The following is a 13723-nucleotide window of genomic DNA, read 5'->3' as shown; positions in this document are numbered from 1 at the left end:
TCTAAGGAGCTTCAGAGGGTGACTAACACTTCCACAGTGTACGTAAGTGACAACACTAAAAATAGAGTGAACTGGAATGTGACTGGAACTCTGCAAACGGTGTGTGCATCTATTCATCTATCCATCTATCTATTATATCTATCTATCTATATCTCATTCATCCATTAATACATGTAAACATGACTTTAGAGTCTTGAATGGATGTCTTCAGATACCCCTCCAATCCTTACATTCGCCATTGAATCATACTATATTGTTATGGAAGTTACGCCTGCGCAGTAGGACGTTCGAAAATCTGAATCCTCGATGGAGGGAAAGAGAGAGAGAGAGAGAGAGAGACAGGGAGAGCGAGAGAGGGAGAGAGAGAGAGAGAGAGAGAGAGACAGGGAGAGCGAGAGCGGGAGAGAGAGAGAGGGAGAGAGAGAGAGAGAGAGAGAGAGAGAGAGAGACAGGGAGAGCGAGAGCGGGAGAGAGAGAGAGGGAGAGAGAGAGAGAGAGAGAGAGAGAGAGAGAGAGGTGACCGTAGAGTGATGGGACCCGGCTGAGGGAACAGCAGCGAGTGATCACTCTCCGAGCTGGTAATGACAGGTAAATGACGATTTTAATCACATTTGCGAATAATTCTGCTACTATTGAAGCTCCGAGGAAAGATGGGTTGTTTGTTTTTGTGCAAAACAAATCGGGAAATCGTATACTCTGCTTATGTTCCTTCAACGGGGTCATCTTTGCACGCGATATCATCTTGCACATCTGGAATTAGCGTTTATGCAGGGATGAAATGTCGAAAGAAAATGTTAGCTCAAACTTTGTGATGCAGCCTTGTTCCTAATTTATTCCGCTTCAGTGTTAATGATAAGCATCCAGGGCGTTGGTATCTTAATCCAATGAGACATAACTTTCACCTTCAGCTTGTACATGCAGGAGTATTTTATTGATTTAGAGAATAACATTTCAAGGTGGGTGGGACGTCAAATTACCTGATATAAACGAAATGTTGTCATGTAAAGCCTGCATTTCTACGATGAAAATAAAGCGTTCTGTGTGTCTATGTGAGTCTCATGGGGGGTTGGGAGGACGGATGGATGAGGTCTGTTATCAGACTGGCGTCACACATTACGTCTGTGTGTTTTCCTGCTGGGGCTGAGGGCTAGATGTAATAATGGCGCTCAGCACCATGGACAGCTATCGGCTCTGAAAGGACATGTTAGGGGGCAACCTTAACACAGCTCATCCTAACTTTAATTTGATAGTGATAGAGATTCTGATTTCATTTTTTTAACCGTGTGTGATTTATGTGTTGATAGATCGACATCTTGGAAGATTTAGTTTTATTTCTCTAGTATGAAAAAAAAGGAAAGAAATGCCAGAAGATGCATTTGAATGGGGATGTCTCTGACCTTTTAAGTGTCAGTGTGTACATCTACAAGCTGATTTGACCCCTCTTTTTCATTTTGTATTTATTTCAATGGTATTGGTTTAAATTACAAAGGCCTATGTCAGACATAAAATGTAGGGAGTTTTTTTTAATATATATCTATGGCCATTTACGTGTGTGTCTGTTTCTGTATGTGTTGATGTTTCAATAGACCACACAAGGACAAGGACAACTCTTATGAGGCAAATACACATATATTAAAATGATTCATTTCATAATGAAATAACACATTTAGGGAAATAATTGCCCCTTTTTGAAAAGCAACAATTATTCAAGTTCAGTTTAAAATTGCAAATAGGCCTCAATGGAACCTCTCTATCTTGAAGAGTAACTGTGGATTATAATCAAGGGTCTCTCTTTCTCTTTTTTTATTGAAGCTTTCTTGAATAAGATGCAGATTTGGATACAGACAGACTTAATAACATCTGGGCAGAGGCAGATGCTCATGAGACTCCTCAGCAGGAAGAAATTAAGCTGTAATATGATTAACATGAGGAACTGTGTGTCTCTTCTGAATGCTGCATTTCACCCATCAAATTCATGTCATCTTATCGGACTGAAACGCTGATATTTCCAGTACACTGTGTTAAGTTAATTTTTTAGGAACATGACCTTCTCCGTCTCCGTTATTTGTTTATGGAGAACAACATATAAACTGAACAACTATAAGGATAGCCAGATAACAAACTCAGTGGATGAAGATCAGAAAGGAAACAGGAAAGCGTTGTCCTGCCGTTTTTTAAATGATCTTATGAAAAGATTTACATTCTTAAAACCCTTATCCTAGTGATGTGCGGGTTGACATTTGATCAGTTCAATGACAGAGATCCACCCTTAGTCAAAGGTCAAAGGATAGAGGGTGTCACATGTAATTTATCCTCCTCCACAGGTGACTTGTGACTTGTGACTTGTGATTTGGGGTTATACAAACTTAATTTGACAATAGCATTAGAAGAAACAGCTGAATGTGTCGTGACAGCTGTCAACAATAGAAAAGCAGAAATTACCAAGACATGATCATGTTTTTTTTTTGTTTAATACCTAATTAAGTGCCTTACCCTGTTAAAGTAAAGCCATTCATTTGGCAGTTGTGCTGGATATTAAATGTGATGAGTCACGCTAGTAACCAACACTGCTTCTTCGTAAAGGGAAGTTTATTGGTCCATTTTTATGATACATGTCATGACAGCATATGTCGCTGTGTATGAACTTTGACTTTATATATTTGTGTTACAGATTATTATTCAATTACTTACTCTTTTGGATTTTACAAAGAACATTTCTAACACGACAATCAACATTTTGTTCCCACTTATGTCCCCAGTATGTTACTGTTGTTGTGCTTCAGACGCAGCAGTTGGGATTTGGTGTGAGTGTGTTTGTACAGAGGCACTGAGCTGTGAAATGTTTTCTGGATCTCAAAAGGAAACTTAGAGGATTGATAATGTGTGAAAAAAATGTTATTTCCTGGAACAAATGTTTCCTATTCTTTTAATGTTATTCGTTCTTATTACGCAAGGGTATCTTTTATAGCAACACTAAAGTAATATAAAACACATGATATAACGTACAATGTGTGCACAGCTATTACAGAGCAGCTTGTTACATTCACCCAATGAGCCTTATTTTCATTTTCGTTTTATGTAAAGTCACATTTCTTTTTGATAAATACTTTCTATAGAATGTTACTGATCCTTAAAAACATTTATTTTTTAAGGACAACGTTTATTTCTACAGATTCAACAAATCAAAACTTGATTTACATTTTGAAAATTATATAGCATTTGCAAACCTTTTTTTACACAGTGTGTCTTTTATTTATATCAAACAACATACTGCAAATATTCTGCTTTATTTTGATGCAAGGCAAAAGGAAACAAATCTGATGTTGTGATTTTTACATGCAAAATGGGGAAAATATATATGTCAGCACTTCGAGTATGCAGCTGATATAAAAGTGAATCCAAGGAGGAGGACAGATATAATATTTCACAGTTTATTTAATAACGGCAGACAGAGAGAGTATGCATCATTAATCTCAATGTACTGAGGCAACCATGCCTTCGGTGTGATATTACATAACTCCCTAGCTCTGTGTGTGAGGGTACATGTTCGTGCATATGAATGTATGAAAGTGTACGGCAAGTGTGTAGGTGGTTTCTCACAACAACTGACTGGTCATGCATTCATGCATACATAATTGTATTTGTGCACTCACACAGGTAGACAGATGTGAAGGATGACTTCCTGCTCAGAGATCTGTGGGTCGGACTACGGTGAGCAAGCTCAAGCCAGCGGGAACTGCCAGCAGTATGGAGTCCGCTCCTACCTTCACCAGGTACAACACACTCACAAAGGTTACACAAACAAGGACATAAACAAGAAAGGCTTCTGGAAGTCATGAACCTTTCCAATCACAGAACACTTTATCTTCACAGTGTCGTTTTGTTATCATCTGATAATGTTTTTTCCTGTTGACTTTTTGATTTCTTGTAGGTTTTACTTTCCATTTTTAATGCATGATATGTCTCTGATCTCCAAACTAGTTTTACGAGGAATGCACAGCTTCCATCTGGGAACGCGATGAAGATTTTCAGATTCAGAGATCACCGAGTAGGTGGAGCTCTTTACTCTGGAAGGTGAGGTTAACATTCGTCCTGATCAAATAGAACAACATCTGACCTGCTGATATCTGGATGTCATTTAGATAGTAGTCATTCTGAAATAATTGATCTGACTTAATACTGTGCTATAATTATCCTCCTGCAGGTCTGTCTCGTGTTCGGCACTCTGATCTTAGTAGTGGGCCTCATTGTTGTGTTGGTGGGTTACGGCACTCCAACCAGGATCGAAGCATTTGGCGAGGATGATCTCCTATTTGTTGACAGGTGAGATCAGTTTATACATGTGAGGGACGCAATGGCATTGTATTCAACTTAATGTACAGTACTAGAAAAGATCTGGAGAAACCTGTACGTTGAAAACACAAAACACAGCAACACACAGAACACCAAAAATGATACAGAAGAGCTGGAATCAGATCTAAAATGATTACTGATGATTAAATAGCCTGATCATTAAATGAAGTCATAAAGAAGATTAAAGGATAAATCTTGATAAGAAAATAAAAGGATGAGTCTAAAGACATAAAGGCTTAGTCTCTCTTATATTTTATACAGCTTATTTAAATGTAATTTTTTTCCCCCTACCACATTATTGTAAACCATTTCACTGGAGCACAAATATGTACGTACGTTAAAATGACATACATAATTATGTGTATACCTAATTGTATTTAAGAACTGTTGACTTTGTGGGCCAGATTTAATATCTAAGGTTATTAATGCTGATGCTTATATCAATTGAAAACTTAAATTTTTCTTCAACAGCCATGCGGTCAGTTTCAACCGTGCACTGGATGTTTGCAAGCTGACCGGCGCCGTGCTGTTCTGTGTGGGAGGCACCTCCATGGCAATGGGTCTCCTGCTGTCTGCCTTTGCTAAAAGTTACTCCAAAGAAGAGCTGTATCTGCAGCAGAAATTTAAGGAGAGGTTGGCCGATCTGCACGCAACAGTCGGTAAGCTCTCGATCTTAACTGACTTTTTTTTTTTTTTTACGACACACACTGATAGAAACTCCAGGCTCTAAATAGAGACAGACAAAAAGAACAGACAGATTTCTTACTGTTTTTGAATGAACATTCCCTATAATGACACTGCTTTTGTCCCAGGTACCCCCATAATGAGGGCGCCAACACCCGGCGAGGGAAAAGTTCCAGTCACACTTTCAAAAGTGCAGAACATCCAGCCAACAACCACAAAGTCAGAGACCTGACAGAAGACCACATGAAGTCGTACAGTGAAGAAATGTGTGTGTGTGTGTGTGTGTGTATGTGTGAAGATTGACTGGAGTGCAAACTGGTGTGTGAGTGTGAAACAAGTGTGTGTGTGGAAGTTGATCCGTGTGCATTTCTCTCATTTTGAAAGGTCAACTCACATGACTGATAGGAGTGGCTCTTCATCTTTATTTGCTTTGTTTGACATTACAGCTCGATTCTTAAGGTTATATAAGCGCAGAGTTGATCGAGCTGAGCAAAGTTTATCTCCTTCGCTTGAACATCACTAGTATGAAATTCAATTTTTAGTTTAACAATGCAGGTTCTGAGCTAAATGCCCAGAAAACATGCCACAGACAGAAATAAATATACAACAGCAGCTAGGGGGGCGGGGGGGGTTGTAGAGCAGCAGATGTACCATTTGAAGTAATTGCTGATTGGCTCCATTCACAGAAATGATCAAAAACGAGCCATGAACACATCAACCATTATCTCTGTGTAGAAGATCAGATTCAGTCTCTATGGACTGAATACTCATTGTGTATCCTGTGTACACAGAAAATCACCACAGTGAGAGCTGTCAATCAAAACCGCACAATAACAATCCATGTAGTGATTTATATTTCTTTTTAATTATTTTTTACACGCCAAGAAAAGAAGAGGCTTAGAAGAAACTTTGCTTGAAGTCTACAGATTACCTGAAAAGATTAGGAGAGAATTTAAAGGGTAGATTTCACGCTGACATTTTCTTCTGCCGTATTAGGCCTCTGACCTTCAGTGAGTTTTCAGACAGGATCGATAGAAGAGACGGCACAGACGGATGGGAGTTACATCGAACCAGACAGAGCATGCAGAACAACATTGTCTGTCACTTTATCCAGGGATTACCTTCTAGATGATACAAATAAGACGTTAATGATGGATTCTTGTTTTTAATTCTCTTGTTTTTCTGAAACACGTGATTACCCTCGCTTCTCTATCTATAACAAACACCAGCCTGTAGACACACATCTATCCGTCCAAGCATTGTTGCAATACTTCACATCAAAAAATGATCTCAGCTAGTTGTCACGAGTACAGGTGCTGCGTGGGGAAATGGTGCAAAGGGAGCATCAAGAGAGGCAGCAACGTGACAGAGATGTTACATAAGAGGGGGTGTGAGGGGAGCATGACCAGCTCTCCTGTGAGATCACATCAGCTCCATCGTGTTTGACAGCGTGGAACTCATTGTTTTCAATCTGTCTGGATCTCCAGGCGCTTTAAATATAATAACTGCCTTCCTGTGCTCTTACAAAAACTTGAAACTACAAAGCATATGTGAACAAGGCTGAAACGTTTTGATTTGCTGGTTTCATATTCACTTGTGTAAAACAGATGTTGAACAAGGAAGGTTTTTATACATTTTGAACACTTTGACTTACGTGCACAACTGGCTGCTATACGGTCATGTTCCGCTGCTATTTATCATCTCATGTTGTATTATTTTGAATATTTTAAATATAGTTTTTATTATTGTAACCATGCAACTTTAAATCATGCTTGTGGTTGTTTTTTGTTTGTTTTATTCTTTGCCTTTTAATCCATCGAGAGCAACAACATTTTCTTGGTTATAAAATGTTATTGTCGTACTCACTGTACAAGTGCAATCAACCTACACACATTGCTGCATTTATGTTGCAGAACCCTTCTTATCAATATCTCCTCTTTAAATCCACACCACATCAACACCATATACTTACTGAATAAATCAATGAATGCTATGCTGGGTTACAATGTTCATGTTAGTTGACCTTTCACTATTATTCTAACAACCTCCACTTTTTTTTGTAGCTCTACTTTTACTTTGAATGATTCAGTGATGTCATTTTCACGCATTTGGTCTCAAATACAACAGAAACATGTAGCTCTAACTATGAAGAACGGCACATTATGAACAATAAAAATTAAAACATTTGTATTACTGTTAAGCTGCAAACCAACCGTAAACATGAAAAGCCAATCTCCAGTGTGACCGGGGTGTTATTAAGGGGTCGATTAAATGTGCTGACCTGTAGTTCTTCATGCTGTGATTTGTGCAATTCTTTCTCTCCTCACATTGACCAAAGTTGAGTTCTGTATCAAAATTTCATATTCAGAAAGACTCTTTTGTTTTTGCTTTTTGCTTTTAATCTGACCATCAAAGAAAAATGGGTCCCTAGTTTAAATGTCCTGATGTAACAGTGGATTCTACCGTTAAATGAAAAAGTGACTGTACTGATAATCCAGGTCAGATTGGAAAAGAAAATATATATATATATATATATCAATGTCTATATATACAGTATGTCTATTTTTCAAAGAACACAATAAAAGTATCTGCAGCTTAACGTTTGTGACAATTGCATTTGTCTTCTAAATCAACTAACTGCTAATTAAAAGAAGAAAAAAAACTTTGTGTATTCACATGTTACCTTAAAGAACAGTTATAGTTCATACCTTAGTGTACTTCTTTGTTGTGTAAAATGTTATTCTTGTACTTCTGCACTGCTTTCAACCTTGTTTTCATTGTGAAATCACATATTTGAAGTGTGCAAAACCACTGACATTTTTTATCCTTATAGTGCCTGAGAAACCAATGAGTTACACATTCGATTTACGTTTAAGGATTTTTTTTTTGTTCTGAAAGATAGGTCGAGTACATCCCCTTAACTACAATGAGGACAAACAGAGGAGTATTTGGTTTTCTTTTTATAAAACACTCAAAACTGTCAATGGTGGAGCATTAGGATGAGCCTTCATTACTCTGTGTGGAAGCTGTTAATGTAATCAATCAGGAGAGCCATTCAGGTAAGGGAAGTGCTGGCTATTCAGAACCTTATTAACACACACACACACACACACACACACACACACACACACACACACACACACACACTAAAAGGAACCACTGGAGGAGATAAGACAGAATTGATGGTAGCTCCAGAAATAGCACCTTAAGGATCATCACCCCGACCAGTCAGGCTGTATATGACTCACTCACACACACCCTCCCCTGCGGCCTCCTCCCTCTCTTCTATATCACCCTTTCTCTTTCTCTCTCTCTCTCACCCATTCCCCCCCACCCCCCTCCCCAGGGATGGTGACTCACCAATACGTTGACGGCATGAATCCCAATTTGAGCAGATGCAGGGAGAAGAGGGAGGTGAAGACATCACAGACACTGAATCAGATCACAGTTCACACTATAGCTTCCTGTTTGTGGGAGGCAATTTCATAGTGACTTTATGAATCCTTGTTACATGGGAAGAAAGAGCAACATGCTGTGTATCATATTCTTGATCTTGTCCCACCTATAGTTCTACCCAAGAAAGACACAAAAGCACTACATGCTAATATGTTTGCACCTTGGTTCTAAGACATGATTAATACGCAAATGATTGTATATAAGATATAACTGTAAGTTTATTTTTTCTGCACACATAATTCTCCTGCACACAATTCAACAAATGTCTGAAAACACCTACAGCTATGGTCTTGCTCATCATGTTGTCATGTTGTTATCTTTCTTCTCTGACATCATCTGTTTACTAACAGGCTCTTGCCTTGAGCTTTAAATATCAGATTGTACGGAAACATTGACATTATCACAATGCTGACAAAGTCTACTGGTTAGGCAAACTCCTTACAAGGCAACATCGACAATACATGTAGGTAAAAACACATTTACTGTGGTACCTAAGAGCAGTGGCGATCCTAGAGTCTGTTTGGGCCCTAGGCAAAAAACGAATTGTCGGCCCCTACAACCACCAGTGTCCTGATGCTCTCCCTCTTTCTTTTTTTACTCATAAACAAATAATTCCTCTTCATTTTCCTTAAGTGTTTTCATTGACAAACGTACTTTTAAAGCAGGGCAATGAGAGTGAGTGCTGTCAGATGGGGCCCCAATCAGGGAGGTTTCATTGGTCTTGCAAAATTTGCACATTTTGAGTCACTGCTGTGGTATTCAAGTATTCAGCCCTCAGGGGCCCCTAAGTGGCCAGGGGCCCCAAGCAGTTGCTTGTCTTGTCTGTTCACAAGCAGCTCCTCTGACTATAAGTCAGTACAAGTCAGTATAAGTCAGCTTTCTTTAACTATTTCTACATTCTAGTTCCTTATAAAAAAGATTAGAAGATAAACATTGCACCTTCAACGCTACATGTGTTTTACAGTTGTTACACATTTTTTTGTTTGCAGATTTTTTTGTAAAACATTTTTTTTCCAGCAATATAAATACTAAATACTTAAAGGTCCTATATTATGCTTTTTCTGGTTTTATATGCACTTTAGTGTGTTTTCCAAGTGTCCTGTGCATGTTTAGGCACATCTAAATGTTACTCTATATACAAAAATTCAAAGTCCGCGGAAACACGGCTTCTCCTACGTCCTCCTGTTAGCTGCAGCATTAGCTGCATGCAACGCTCGGTTCTAGCCCCCCTCTATAAAAATTTGTCAGTGCGGCGTCATTTTCAGTGTGAGATCACTGATCTAAGCCCATTGGCTTGTTGTGACAAGCCCTGCAGCTCATGTTGAAATTTCCGAGAAGCGTGCTGAGCAACTGACCAATAACGACAGAGCAGATCGGCAGACCAATCAGAGCAGACTTGGCCCACGTGGGGTCTAACAGTGTGGGCTCAGCAGAGTGTAGCTGACGGACTCAGAGCGTAGAGGGAGCAAGGAGGAGCAGTACATGAAAACAGACACTTTTTTTGGACTTTAGCTATTGTGAACGTACAAAAGTAGATACATAGATTATATATACAAACCCCAAAAAGGGCAGAATATGGGCTCTTATAACTAATAACTAGTAGGCCTACAAAAAAAGTATCTCAGCAATAAAAACACAAAAAACTAAATCATAACTTGGCATTTCATAAGATAGCATTGCATAACAAACCATAACTAACACAACATACTGTAACTGATTTAGCATGGCATAGGGTAGCATAGCTAAGCATAGCAAAGCATATCAAGTTCTAAATTACAGCGTAGGATAGCTAAGCATTGCATAGCATTGCACAGAATATAAAAAGCATAGCATAGCATAGCATAACCTAGTTTATCTTAGCGTAGCATAGGGTAGCATAGCATAGCAAAGCAGAAATTAAAATAAGAAAATAAAATGTTATCATGGCATAGCACAACCTTACACATCAAAGCACATCGTAGCATAGCATAGCATGGCATTGTATTACAATTCTACAAAATGTTACACACCATGCACTTTATATTTTATTGTGAACTTCATGTTTGCTAGTTTCTTTAATGTAGACTGAGAGGAAGGAAATAGTGTAATATAATAACAATTATCATTGCATTGAATTGTTTAAGAAGACGTTTTGTAATTCAAACGTCTTTAACAAAGAAGAGGCATTTAAACTGTCCTCACAGCAGTATAGGGATTAGAATGTCATAGATAAGCAACTATTAGAAAACCTTGTCCAATTGAAGTAATATTTTTCATTGTATAGTAAACACTGCTATAAAACTATAAAACACATTACCACACTTTAAATATTGATATATTTTTGATATTCTATTTTGAATAACAACCAGGTGAAGTGACAAGGATAAAGAGTCAATGCAAAATCTGTTATATTCAAGCATGTTTTAATAAGAGCCTAACTTTGATTTTCTCTTCAATTCTCTGTCAGAATGAAGACATAAATACACAGATATGCTATAATGGCTAAATGATAAAGTATTATAATTAGGTAAAGCTTACATAGGAGACTTATAAACTACATTCATTATCAAACAATCTAGATGAACATTCAGACACTTGCTGTACGCTTAAATATTTCACATATCTAATTACACTTTGGGACATAAACAAATATACCATATATAGAAAAACACATTTAACAAGTCACAGCTAGCATCACCATACCTGTAAAATATAAATATTTAGTTTGCATCACTGCATTTCCCTCTTCAAGCATCATTCATTACAGTGCAGACAGACAATTTATTATTGTCGCCCAAGAGTCAAAAGTAGAACTTAATGAATAGATTGCTACACCTTTCTCTTCTTTTTGTCTGTTAAACAACTACAAACTTTACTTGTTCTATCTGTTTCACACATGATAGTTGTATATAATGTTTTGATAAATAGTTAAAGAATACATACCTGAAATCATGATAATATTTCTGTGCATCAATAAGCAAACAGATGTTCAAAGCTTCTAACTTGTTCATATTTGGACACTGCGTCTTTAAGATTGCAGTTTTTTTACAAGGCCATTAAGTGAAATATGTCTTCATCATTCATGCTCTGCTTTCTGGGAATTAGCTCTGCCATTCTCATTCGATTTGATATGTATTGCAAAGTATTGCTTCATCACAACTTAACCCTTAAGTTGCTGTTTCTTTTTTTCCTTCCTGATCCTTCCCTTTGCCCTCATTCTCTTCACCATCGTCCTCCTCTTTCCTTCCGTTTGCCGAGGCATCTTCGCGTATGGCTGTATCTTTCTCCTCAAAGTCCAGCTCTGCTTCACTTTTCTCCTCATCATCCTCACTGACCCCTCCATTCACCTTCATCTCTTCTTCTCCTGTATCTTTGGTTCCCCCCCTTTTGGTTCTGCTTGCATTGTCTTGGTCCTGGCTACTGTTGCTACTGCTGCTCCTTCTCTTATCGTTCTCTATTGTATCGTTATCTGACCGGGTCTTCCCCGGGTCACTGCTGTTTTCGGTCTCCTTCTCTTCCTCCCCCGTGTCTACATCATTAACTTGGTCCTTTCTGCTCTTCTCCCCCTTTCCACTCTCTTTATCTTGCTTCTCTTCGTCTACATTTGTGTCTTGCTCATCCTTTTCACCTTCAGAAGATCTATGGTTTATATCCTTTTCCTCTTCACTATCCTGAGTCTTATCACTGTTACTTCTGGACCTCTGCACCTCGCCCTTCACCTCTTCCTTTTCCTCATCTGTAACCTCATTTTTTATTTCTTCTTCTACCTCCTTCTCCTCCAGTCCCGGAGATGCTTCTACCTCTTTTTTACCCCCCTTTTCACCATTTATATCCTGGTTTTCCTCATGTTCTTCTTTGCTGACTGAAGCTTCTTCTTCTGTCGTGTTCTTATCAGCAGCCTCTTCCTTTTCCTCTCCTGTCTCCTCTGCGGCTTTTGTATCATCATCTGCAGGTTTCTGTAATGCAATCACGCCAAAGAGACAAATTTATAGCTCTAAATATTTTAACAGGCATACAGTGTAATGGGATTGTTTAAAATTATTCTCTATATGTGACCTACTTGTGAAAAGAGAGACAGCTCTATAAAGAGAGTACAAAATGAATGGAGCGGAAGCATAAAAAAATGTGTACATGTTTTTTGTTAGGAATCTTTTAAATATGCAAGACAAAGTGATGAAACAGCAGCTTCTTATCTTACAACAGGGCCTCTCTAATAATAGTTATTAATTAACATGTTATGGAGGTTTAATGATGTATTTGCAAAAGAGTTGTTCTTAAATGTTAATAAAAACAAATATGCATAATAAATGTGTTATAATAACATACTTTATACATTTAAAAGCATTAAGGAGACAAAACAGTCAAAGGCAGGGTTTGTAATTTTTCAAAAACTAGCATGATTTTGGAAGTAGCTTTCCCTCAGTGATCCGTCTACATCCACCCCCTCCCCTCTGTGCTCCCTCAAAAGCCAGACTACTCACTTACATGCACGAGCGCCGATGGTCCAGAAGCGGACCTCAGCTCATGCTTTGAGTGTGAGCTCGTGCATGCATGGGGTAGAGAACAAGCCGGGAGACAGGGAGGCCTGATTGGTTGGTTCATCAGATTGGTACCTCGTGGCAGACATTGGTCAAAGTTTTTACAGGATTACAAATGCTACAGATGACACATTTTCTTCGTTCCCTTTTCAGAGCACATGAGTTATTAATATCTGTCAGGACCTTAAGACAATTTCAACCAAAATCTTAAAAAAGTGTATCTGAGAGAAAATGACCAACCCTGCCTTTAAATAGGCATTTCAGCACAAAAATAAATATATGATTAGAATGATTTCTGAGGAGATTTAAAAGAAGTGACAGATTTAGCAAACCAGTTTTCAGCAGGGAGAGAGCCTCAGCTCATTAGGTGTTAGTTGTCTGATATAAGTCGTGCTCTACAGCAGACTAATACACACGTCATTATGCAATACTTGTTAGGTTTGCTGAAAGAAAGAATGAATAAAAAAAACTGAACAAACATCATTATTTAAGGAAAGGTGTCTGCATTCTTTGATCCCAATCAACAGGTCTCCTTACAAAGATGCCATTGTCTGTACCTTTAAAAGTCTATCATGTACACTTAAAGTATGTTTACCTCTTCCACTGACTGCTCCTGAGGGGAGTTGTCCTCAGAGTTTCCATCATCAGCCTTTGATTCCAGCTGATCTGTGAACAGAGAAAATAAAAATAGCACAATATTTCTTTAAGACTAA

General features: G+C 38.3%; 2 protein-coding genes across 2 annotated transcripts in view; one reads left to right on the top strand and one right to left on the bottom strand.

Moving 5' to 3' along the window:
* The first annotated feature begins 437 nt into the window (after nucleotides 1-437).
* Nucleotides 438-7636, top strand: nrsn1 (neurensin 1). The gene is made up of 6 exons (XM_020634544.2): nucleotides 438-588; nucleotides 3658-3773; nucleotides 3982-4074; nucleotides 4205-4323; nucleotides 4825-5012; nucleotides 5166-7636. The coding sequence occupies exons 2-6, from the start codon at nucleotides 3675-3677 to the stop codon at nucleotides 5267-5269; spliced, it is 603 nt and encodes a 200-aa protein (XP_020490200.1). The 5' UTR covers nucleotides 438-588; nucleotides 3658-3674; the 3' UTR covers nucleotides 5270-7636.
* LOC109984428 (doublecortin domain-containing protein 2) overlaps nucleotides 7487-13723 on the bottom strand; it is a 28863-nt gene continuing 22626 nt past the window's right edge. Inside the window, exons 8-9 of the mRNA XM_065958091.1 lie at nucleotides 13606-13676; nucleotides 7487-12428 (exon numbers count right to left, since the gene is read on the bottom strand). Coding sequence (XP_065814163.1) covers nucleotides 11640-12428; nucleotides 13606-13676 — 860 coding nt within the window. The 3' untranslated portion in view covers nucleotides 7487-11639. The remainder of the gene's footprint in view (nucleotides 12429-13605; nucleotides 13677-13723) is intronic.

This window comes from Labrus bergylta, chromosome 8 (genome assembly GCF_963930695.1).
Source record: "Labrus bergylta chromosome 8, fLabBer1.1, whole genome shotgun sequence".
NCBI lineage: Eukaryota > Metazoa > Chordata > Actinopteri > Labriformes > Labridae > Labrus > Labrus bergylta.
The sequence above is the reverse complement of the archived record's forward strand: the minus strand, read 5'-3'. Positions and strand labels throughout refer to the sequence as shown.

Coding starts and splice junctions, on each gene's coding strand:
- nrsn1 (XM_020634544.2), top strand. CDS start 3,675: ATGACTTCCTGCTCAGAGATCTGTGGGTCGGACTACGGTGAGCAAGCT. Junction 4,324..4,824: donor GATCTCCTATTTGTTGACAG/GTGAGATCAGTT, acceptor TTTCTTCAACAG/CCATGCGGTCAGTTTCAACC. Junction 5,013..5,165: donor CGATCTGCACGCAACAGTCG/GTAAGCTCTCGA, acceptor CTTTTGTCCCAG/GTACCCCCATAATGAGGGCG.